General features: G+C 42.8%; 1 protein-coding gene across 3 annotated transcripts in view; it reads right to left on the reverse strand.

Annotated features, from left to right (window-relative positions):
• Nucleotides 1-1,685: 1,685 nt before the first annotated feature.
• OPTN (optineurin) overlaps nucleotides 1,686-10,308 on the reverse strand; it is a 17,904-nt gene continuing 9,281 nt past the window's right edge. For all 3 annotated transcript variants that reach the window (XM_017807786.1, XM_017807783.1, XM_017807785.1), the window contains exons 7-14: nucleotides 9,643-9,724; nucleotides 7,979-8,094; nucleotides 7,162-7,311; nucleotides 6,103-6,196; nucleotides 5,397-5,555; nucleotides 4,570-4,700; nucleotides 3,756-3,835; nucleotides 1,686-3,587 (exon numbers count right to left, since the gene is read on the reverse strand). In XM_017807786.1, coding sequence (XP_017663275.1) covers nucleotides 3,466-3,587; nucleotides 3,756-3,835; nucleotides 4,570-4,700; nucleotides 5,397-5,555; nucleotides 6,103-6,196; nucleotides 7,162-7,311; nucleotides 7,979-8,094; nucleotides 9,643-9,724 — 934 coding nt within the window. In that variant the 3' untranslated portion in view covers nucleotides 1,686-3,465. The remainder of the gene's footprint in view (nucleotides 3,588-3,755; nucleotides 3,836-4,569; nucleotides 4,701-5,396; nucleotides 5,556-6,102; nucleotides 6,197-7,161; nucleotides 7,312-7,978; nucleotides 8,095-9,642; nucleotides 9,725-10,308) is intronic.

Genomic DNA, 10,308 nt, shown 5'->3' on the forward strand with positions numbered 1-10,308 from the left:
GCATTTCATGAACCTTCAGCAGGTTTGCTGATGACACCAAACTGTGTGGTGCAGGTGATATGCTGGAGGGACGGGATGCCATCCAGAGGGACCTGGACAGGCTTGAGAGGTGGGACCATGCAAACCTCATGGAGTTAAGGCCAAGTGCAGGGTCTTGCACCTGGGTAAGGGAAATCCCAAGCACAAGTACAGGCTGGGAGGAGAATGGATCGAAAGCATCCCTGAGGAGAAGGACTTGTGGGTATTGGTGGATGAGAAGCTCAACATATCCTGTCAATGTGCACTCACAGCCCAGAAAGCTCTACCATGTCCTGGGCTGCATCACAAGTGTGGCCAGCAGGTCGAGGGAAGCGATTCTGCTCCTCTACTCCACTCTTGAGAGACCTCACCTGGAGTGCTGTGTCTAACTCTGGGACCTCTAACACAGGAAGGATATGGACCTGCTGGAGTGAGCCCAGAGGAGGCCACAAAGGTAATCAGAGGAGGGGAATACCTCTCCTATGGAGACAGGCTGTTCAGCCTGGAGAAGAGAAGGCTCTAGGGAGACCTTAGAGCATCTTCCAACACCAAAGGGGCTCCAAGAGAGCTGGAGAGGGACTTTTTATAAGGGCATGGAGTGATAGGACAAAGGGAAATGGCTTTAAGCTGAAAGAGGGCAGGTTTAGATTAGTTGTTAGGGAGGAATTCTTTACTGTGTGAGTGGGGAGGCACTGGAACAATTCGCCCAGGGAAACTTTGGGTGCCTTGTCCCTGGAAGAGTTCAAGGTCAGGTTGGAGAGGGCTTTGATCAACCTGGTTCAGTGGAAGGTGTCCCTGGTTCCTTCCAGCCAAAGCCTTTCTATGATTCTGTGACTCTATGTAGTATTCAGTCACCTTAAAACACAAGTAAATTTTATCTTTCATTCAAGGGAAAACAAAGGGGATGCATTCTTAAACCTGTGCTCGTTAGCATCTGCTGGCTCTGCTCACTTGTCATGGCAGCTCATCTGCCCTCTGGACTGCATTTAGTGATGACAACAGGAAAATAATCCTCCCTGTTGTATGGACAGTTCTCAGTCTATTGTGATTTTATTCTTTGGAGTTCCTTGTCCCTCCTGATTTGTACTATTAGACCTACTATATTATCTTCCTATGAAGACCTACTTCAGCTAATGCCCATGTTTTCCTGTTAGTATTCCTGTGCTAAGGTCCCCTCTCTTTCTGAAACCTCTTAAAATTATTAATTTTGACTCAATGAATGAATAAGTAATTCCTCCTTTGGCCTTTCATGTGGATTTTCTGTGTTTTCATTAAGGTGAATGCTCCCCAGATGAAATCAGCTCTATTATCATTCTATTAGTTTGCTTTTGGCCCAGTAGCATTTCCATCAGGTTTTGATCATTGCAGAATCCATAACTGTCACAAAGCTCCCATAATAAAATTGGACTCAGGGTAAAAAAGCCCATAAATCCTACTGTCACAAGGAACCAATTAACAGCCAATAAAATATTGCATCTGCTGGGAGTGCTTCTAATTGATGAAGAAGGTTGCAAGGAGGGTGATGAATATCTCTTCACAAAAGATTTTAGTCAGCTCTTGCTTTACCTGAAATTATGGATGAGGCTATAATTACAGCTGTATGAGCTGCAACAGAAAATAAGAATCCAGAGTCTACAAGAGATAATTAGAACAACAGTGACAACGAGTAAAATAAAAAACTCACTTTAATTACAGTGGCAAAAAAAGGATTGTTTCTCCGGGTATTGGTAGCTGAGAATTCACTGACAGCATGACATGAAAAATATGCTGAAGGAAGGTTTTCTTGGGCCCAAGAAACAGGTATTTTTGTTGTGTGTATTTTAATAATATTCATCTGTTGAGTGTAAAACATAAATTTTACACTATTGAGGCCTTTGTTTTGAATTAATCAGCTCTAGAGTAGTTTCTATTTCAGGTTTGAAGCAAAATAATGACTAAAATATTAAGTCACCAAACTTTTTATTTCTGTGACTGTTTTCTCCTCTGTGATTCAGATCTTCATCCACAGCACAATTTGAAGAAGCACTTATTTATGGAAGTGGGTTGACAGGAGAATTTGTCACATACAAATTCTGAGCACTGGAACAGTTTACCCAGAGAGGTTGTGGAATCTCCTGCCCTGGAGATATTCAAAAGCCACCTGGACACAATCCTGAGCACCCTGCCCTAGGATGACCCTGCTTAAGCAGGGAGGTCTGACTAGATGACCTCCAGAGGCCCCTTTGTAGCACAGCAGTGGCAATTGCTGTCTCCATTTCTCGTGTATGTGGAAAACAGAAACACCGGATTTTAGGACTAAAACTATTGTTAAGAAGTAATAAAATGATATTAAAATGTTGAGCTTTGATGTTCAGGTTGTGTGCTCATCCTTCTGAACGCCCAGCTCATGATTTTGGTACTCAGAAGGAAGTGGACTGTCACCTCTCAGTGACCCCAACAGACCTACCATAGAACAAGATGGCACAGATTTAACTACTGGATTGTATTGAGTCCAGGCATATTTGCTTCCCAAGATTCAGTTTTTAACAGTGAAGGAAAAAGATAAAGATTTTTGCAATCCTGTATCTGCAATCCTGTTTCAGCCTCCAAAGTATTCATAGGCATAGATAATTTTATAATTGTTATAGATTTATTTTGGGATATGAAAATCCATTATAATTTTTTAAATTAGGATACATCCATCTCAGTGCCTTCTACCACAATACTGTACAGGTTCAAATTATTTTATTATAATAAACAAAAGTCAAGACAACACCTTAAAAATTAAGAGTTCTATAAAACCAAGTGACTTGAGTACATCAGGAGCTACATGTATCAGACCTAAATGATCTGTTTTAAACCTTACCCACATCTGGCTAAAGCAAGAAGTTACATAAGCCATCAAAAATTTAACATCAGATTAGTATGGTCACATGGGCAGCAAAAAAACTGCCATCTGGAGAAAGAGCAGGGTTCACTTCAAATGCTCAATGAATACAGCACTACTTCATTTTGCTGAAAGCTTCTCAAACAGCTTTTTCATGTATTACTTTCCTGGTATATAACATATGAGAGAGAAACAGGCTCACTGTTCTTAGAGTTGATCAGCAAATATCCCATCGCTCTTCTGACTTCAGTGAGTCAGCCTCGTTCTGCAGGGCAGCCACAGGGCAGAGCACTTCAGGGGAATGTTCCTGAAAGGTTTCATAGCAGCAGACACGCTGTGAGTTCTGTAGCACTTCCATGTTGTTAACCTATGAAAATTCTTTCCCTAAAGCAGATTACAACAAGATTAGTGACTACAGGGCAGGGGAAGAGTTTTACTGTTTTCCCACTGAGTTAATGAGAAACCCCCCGAAAACCTCCTTCATAGGATGTAGAATTGAGCATTATTTGAGCAAGAAGTAAAAAAAACCCAAAGTATTTGGCAGGTGAAATTCCAGAAGACGAAGAAATGGAGGGCAGCACTCAATTAATGCAGTCCATAACGTGAATCTGCAGTGTGTCCAGATCAGGTAAAATTTCTTCACATTTGGGACATGAATATATTGAGATATTCCGCTGCTCTGGCCAGTCTTGACTACCAGTTCCTGCAAGCAGAGAAGATAAATGATTACCTGTTATATTATCTGATTTTGCTCTCTCTGGCTACCCAGTTTCAGAATGGCCACAGGGAGGCTGCCTGCAGCCAAGCAAAGCTGGTTTAACCTGAACACAGCAGGGCTTGGCCCGTGAACTGGAGAAGGTGCTCACAGTACCTCTCTGGACAAGGCGAGGTGAGTGTTCCTGATCCGGCACTCTGGCTCCGTGGCGATTCTGCATCTCTGCCAAAGAGCTTCTGTGGAGAATAAATAAGGTAAGGCCTCTGAAAATAGACTCATGTCAGCTGGTCATGCATTTAGTTCACAACTGCTGCTCAGAAACAGGATCTAGAAATGTTGCTGCTTTGTGAGATCATGCTGAAATCAGGGTCACGCAACTGATACCAGCAGGATGTGGACAGCCACACACCTAGGGATCTAGGGCATACTCCTCTGGAAAACTCTGAGGACCTCAGCTATTCAGGGCAAACTGCAAATTTGATTAAAGCAGAAAAGCGAGTTACATCAGAAAAAGGGCTCCGTATACAGGTAATGTGAAATGTAACTTGATTCAAGTATCACAGTACTTGAAACAGTGTATTCACTTACCACTGCCACCTCCAGAAGTGGTGGATATCCCTGGCACACAAGCAGCAAGATTAGCTGCAGATTCACTGCTAAAATTGAGGCCAGAACCCAAGAAACTCACATGAATCAGCAGTGAGAATTTAGCAAGCACGAATCGTCCTAGAGTGAAAACTTGTAAGGCACCCAACTAAGAACTAACACACCTTACAGAGATTCTACTAAAAAATTAAAATAAGAAGTCTGACAATTAATTCTTCTCCTCTTTTAAAATTCAAATTAAGCAAGAAATGTCTGCAAAGTTATTTGCCTTTCTACTGAGATGCTATCAAGACAATGTTGGTCAACTCCAGTACACAGAGTAACAGGACAGTCCAAAGGCAGCTCAGCCAAAGTCTCTTCTCACCGGCCAAGATCTTCAAGGTTTTGCTGCTCCTTTAGCAGGTATGCCAGCTGGACAGCCAACTGCTCCTTCTCCTCGTGGATCTTCTCTCTTGCTGCCCTCTCAGCATGGAAATCAGAACAATAAACCTCCATCTGATCAGAGAAATGAAATCATGCTGAGAATTTGTAACTTTGACTGAACCATATTCATATATGACAAAATCACAAAACTGTGTCATAGCCTGCATATACTCAAGACATAGCATATACTCAAGACACCCACACGCTGCAAAGCCAAGACCTGCACTACTCACAAGGTGAAGAAGACTCAACAGTTTCTGGATTCTGTACAAGACACTTCAAGTGTCTTACCTGGGGACACTGCTATTGCCTCTGCTGTACAGAGGCAGAAACGAGGCACAGACAAGCAGTGAGGATGTGATTCAACCAATGACACTGACAAATCTGTAGCACAGACAGTGGAACTGGGCCAAGGTGCCAGTTCTGTGCCTTAAATGTGAAGCAACCCCTTTTCAGTCACTGTTAACACATGCTGGTTTGAGTGAAATCATCCTAAAACATACGCAGTGATTCTTAAGCCTGTGGTTTTAAATACACATCTATTCCCAAATTCTGTTTGTTGTGCCAGACTAGCATGCAGTTCCTCTTACAGAGACCTAGGATATGGTGATAAAGGCTCTGCAGGTACCTGCAAGGCAAGCCAAGTAAGGGAATTATGCTTTGGAGTTGAGGAAATGTATTCAGTATTCCAGAGTAAGCCATCAAATACCTCTTGGTTTCTGAATATTGGGTGGGGGAAGTAGCCAGTTTCTGAAGAAGAGTTGATACCTGAGCACGGAGCACAGACATAGTTTCAAGGTCCTCCTCTTGCTTAGCAATTATCTGCTTCATCTCATCTATCTGGAGCTGCTTTGCAGCAAGAGCTTGTTCTGCCAACTCCACCTTTGCTTTCAGTTGTTCCACCACAGCTTTATCCACTCTGTCCAGCTGAAAAGAAGAACTCATTATGAGATGAACTCCGAATATGACCCTGCTTGAAGTGAAAGTTTGCTTCTTCCTTCTCCTGCCCTTGAAAAACTTCCAATTTTGGTCATCAAAGGAACTTGGACTAAGACATCAGTGGTGACTGATATTTTATCTTAAAGATTAGTTATGAGCTTTCAAATTGCATTGTATCAAGTTAAAATAGAACTCCCTAATGGACACTGCAAAGGCTGTTTTTTCCTAGTTTCCAAAATTTTACAGAAGAATCTGGCATTTCCATGGAGATTCAGTTATGAACAAGACCCCACTGTGGCAGGCATTCTATTGAAGAATACCTGGAAAACACCATGGAAGTTACTGATATGTGGATAAAGTTTTCTCTAACTGACAGCACAGGATCTGTGTTTATCACAGCAGTTCTGCTATGGTGCATGTTATTATGCAGAAGGGATGACAGCTAGTTCCTGCCCAAATTTGATCCTGGATAGATTCTCCCATCCCTTCCTGCTCCCCTTTAATAAGTTATGATTTCTTCTTGTGATGAGTTTACCTCTTTGAGTTTCATTTCATCAATTTGTTTCATTGCCTCAGTGAGTTGAGGAAGAAGTTTGCTATATGAGTCCTGCAGGCTATTGTATCTTGCCCTGTTTATGACAAGAAAAGAGGTGAAAGTGTGAAAAACTTAATTCTTTGAAATCTATATAATGTTAGAACTTAGAAAAAAGCCACTCCAGCTCCTTGCAAATCAATCTGCATTTCTGATGACAAAAAAATCATGATCCATGTCTCAACATCTTTCTTCCAATGAACTGTGAGTTCCTCTATCTGTGGATTGAGTGTGAACGTACGTCCTTACTGATCATCTGCCTTTTGTATTGAAGAATCCATCACCCAGTATTTTTAAATCAAGCTCACAAATTCTGTTCAAAATGTAACACCTCTCTTGGGAAGGCATCCAAGTCTTGACTCAGAGTGCAGGAGAAGACAGACTAGACACAGACTCCAGAGATAAGGAGCAGCTTCTCCAGCAGCTGAAGACATGTCCTTCAGGAAGTTCAGCCTCCCTGAACAGCTTGGACTGACACTTTCACACTCCTTACACAGATGCACATGAAAGGGAGCGGGGAGCCAAGGCGAACAGTGAGTCTCTCTACTTCAGCTTCACTGTACACTTCCCTCTCCTACTGCAAACATATTGTAGTAACCACAGACCTTTTCGTTAATGTCACCTTCCCAGCACTGTCATCACCTGACTTGTCCCTGCCCTCCAAGATGTGTCCCCATTTACCCCTGCTGGTGAGTGGCACAGCTGTTGTCACTCCTCTGCTTCCTCTACTTGTATGTTATACCCTGTTCTATTCCACCTTCGACTTTGTGATTAAAGGAAGATGAAAGTCCGAGCTGACAGCTCAAGTATTCCTAAGTGAGGGGTTCAGTAGATGAAAGACTACAGTCTTCTAGTTCATAGGCTACAAACATAACATGGTTTCAAAGGCTGCAGAACACAACTGCAGTATTTCCAATTCAATTCTCCTCTGGCCAGGCTCCCTTGGACTTCCCTTCCTCACTGGTAACACCTTCCTGGAATACAAAACCAAGTCACACTCACTTTTCTTCATGTGTCTTTGCTTGTTCCAGCTTGACCTCTGACTGCATGCTCTCCACCTGAAGTTCCAGCTTCTTGACAGTGTATATTAGCTGCTGCTTCTCCTCCAATTCTGATGCCGCAGCCAAGCTTTTTCTTTCCAGTGCTTGGCACCTGACAGAACAAGGAAAACAGGTTGATCTCTCCTGTTCTGGGTTTGGCACACTAGGCATATAGCAAAAAGAATCCTTGAGTGGTTCACTTTAAAGGCTTATTTTGATGAGGAACATGGAAAGACAAAGATCAATCTGTACACAACCAGCAGAAAACAAAGATATTGAAACCAACAGTTACTTTCTTACTACTATAAATCTCAAAACCCTGGAATTTGACAGAAAACTAAGCAACTAAAGTGAGAGTCTTGTAATCACTTTTATAACCTACACGACTGGTCTTCAAAAGTCAAGATAGTTCATGTGAAAAAGGTCATAACCAGGTCCCTTGGCTTCTTCCTCTAATGCTAGAACAGGGATTGATTATGTGAAGTGGTGAACAGGAAAAGATTTGCCTTTACATCATAAAAGGTTAAAACCCAAATCTTAAATTTCAAGGTACTGAGGTTCTATTTGTGGAACTAGGTTGGCAGCTCAGATTTTCTGACAATTGCTGTATTTCTGTACTTTCATCTCCACTTACAAAGCAAGAGCAATCTTTTACAGTATTTCTATGACACAGACATTTAAGTCGATATTTGTAGAGCTGGTGAACTTCCCAAGGTGGGTGTTTTCTTACAAATATATACTGAGTGCCACGACAGAACTTTTGTTCTTCTGAACCTTACTTTTCTTGAAGCTTCTTCTGAATCAATTCTGCTTCTTTTAACTTCTCATGGGCTTCCTGAAGCTCCTTAAACAGAGCACAAACTTGCAAATTCAGGGCTTCTACTTCACTGCCAACCTTTTAGAGAAAAAATAAGGAAAATTTCATATGGAAAATTCAAGATAACAAAGCTGCAGGCTAAGAGATCTAAGCAGGAAGTTATCAATCTTTCTCTAGAGAAAACAGACTAAGTCAGTCTGCACCATTACACTCTACACTCAGTAATAAAGCCCCATCTACAAGGCTTCACAATTATTCCTAAATATGGCAGAACCCCATTTTGACTTAACCCTTTCATAAATTTCAGGTAACTCAAAGACCTCCCAGGGAGGGCAGAGTGTTAACTGCAGTGGTGCTTTCAAATGACTCATCTCTGGAGACCTGGCTGAGTGTCCAGCTGCTGTCCGGCAGAGGATGAGCTCTAGCCTCTTCTCCCCCAGCCACTCTCCAAACAGAGACAAAACAGGTTTGAAAAACTTCTTCCTCTCTCCCAGGATGTCTTCGAATGCAGAGCCCTCAAAAACAGCCCACACTGCACACCCCCCATAGTTCCAATAAAGATCTATGTTTTACAACAGGGGCAGGTAACATGAGCTGTGCTGAGCAGAGCCTCTGCAGAACCCCAGCAGCGCACATGGAATCAGCTGCCATCACAAGCACATGAGTGCTGACCTCAGTATCAGCACTTCCATGAGGAGCATCTGGCTCAGGCTGTAACTCAGGCAAAGCTGAGATAAGAACACTGGAAAGAACTAACCGAGACATCATTTGCTTTCCCTAGAAAGGGCATCTCTTGGCCTGACTGCAAACTGGTCTCGTTTAACCAATCCAGCCCTGGCCTAAAATACTTGTCTTGGCCTTCAGAAGAGCACAGATCTCCAGCAGATCCCACAGCATATACCACCTCAGATAACCCAGTCTACCTCATATATAAGCACTCTTAGTTGCCTGTATTATGCAGTTGCACTGAACTAGAATGGATTCCATGGCTGTGGGACACTGCACGCTCACCTCAGGCAGAGAGGTTACAGCTGCAGGCACATACATTTAGGTGTCTGACTCTGGAGCTGAATCTCAACTCCAACATCCTTTCAAACCCTTACTTTACAACATGAGGACTGAGGTTTTGCCTGAAACTTTGTCTCAATCCAAGATAGTTATGCCCCCCCCATTGCAATACATCCCACTAAAAACACAAAAAACCCTAAACCAGGTGACATATGGGCTCCATATTTAAAGTCTATTTTAAAGTACGCTGTCATAGGATTCCGATCCAAAAGCTGACCTAGGCAGCAGCCAGGAAATTCACCCAGTCTGGACAATTTCCAGAGCTAGAAGTGTCTGCATCTCTCCCTGTTTGCTGGGCATGGCCAGGGTAATGAGGTATACCTGCAGTTATGCCATGCCTCCTTAATTCTTGGTCATCAATCTCACCCCTCTGGCTGGGGTAATTTGGAACCACCTCTAAGCTACAAATTGGAGAGTTCAAAGTTCACTTCCATTCCCTGTGCAAGATAATTGCCCCTTGCTCCCTGAATGCAAGTGGAAATCTAGGCCCTGAGGCTGCTGACCTCAACAAATCAGCTGCACACTGTTAAATCTTGGCTCAGGAGGACAGGTACTTACAGCCTCTGAAGTCTCTTCTTCCTGTTCAGTTTGTGTCCCACTGTCCAGGCAGTTGCTGGTTTCCTTCTCCAGCTTTGACAGTCTGAAAAACAGAAGGAATCAACAATGATGTATTTGGCCTATGTTTAAGGTGAGATTGCGACTATTCAAGGATTTCATGCATGTGATGTACTCTCTAACATCACAGCCATAGATGTGAGGCAGAATGGAAAGCATAGACATGCAGGAAAGTCTGCACAACCATGGGAGTTCCTGAAGAACACAGGACACTGAGCATGTACAGTTAATTAAAATGGATGTGTAAGTCTGCAGGTGTAGTGAAGGACAGTGGCATTCAGTCCAAAGGGATCAATCTTTGGTACAGTTCAAAACTGCCAATCCTTTGGAAATGGGTCAGTCTTTTTGCTGAATCCAGTGATTAACATTGCCTCTCTTTTCCTGTGGTATTTTCAGAGGCTGAGGTTTCTAAGAATCACTTGGTTATGGCTCATTACCTCTTCTAGGAAGACCACGTAGAATCAATTACTGTGACACCAACCTTCCATAATAGATCATGTCCAGGAAGTCTTACTCTCTCTATGAAGTGGGGATCTGGAACAGCTACTGCCTGGGCAATTTGCCACCCCTGAGCAGTTGTGCTGCTATAACTGAGCTGGGACAGACCCT

Source organism: Lepidothrix coronata, unplaced genomic scaffold (assembly GCF_001604755.1).
Source record: "Lepidothrix coronata isolate B3197 unplaced genomic scaffold, Lepidothrix_coronata-1.0 Scaffold20, whole genome shotgun sequence".
Taxonomy (NCBI): domain Eukaryota; kingdom Metazoa; phylum Chordata; class Aves; order Passeriformes; family Pipridae; genus Lepidothrix; species Lepidothrix coronata.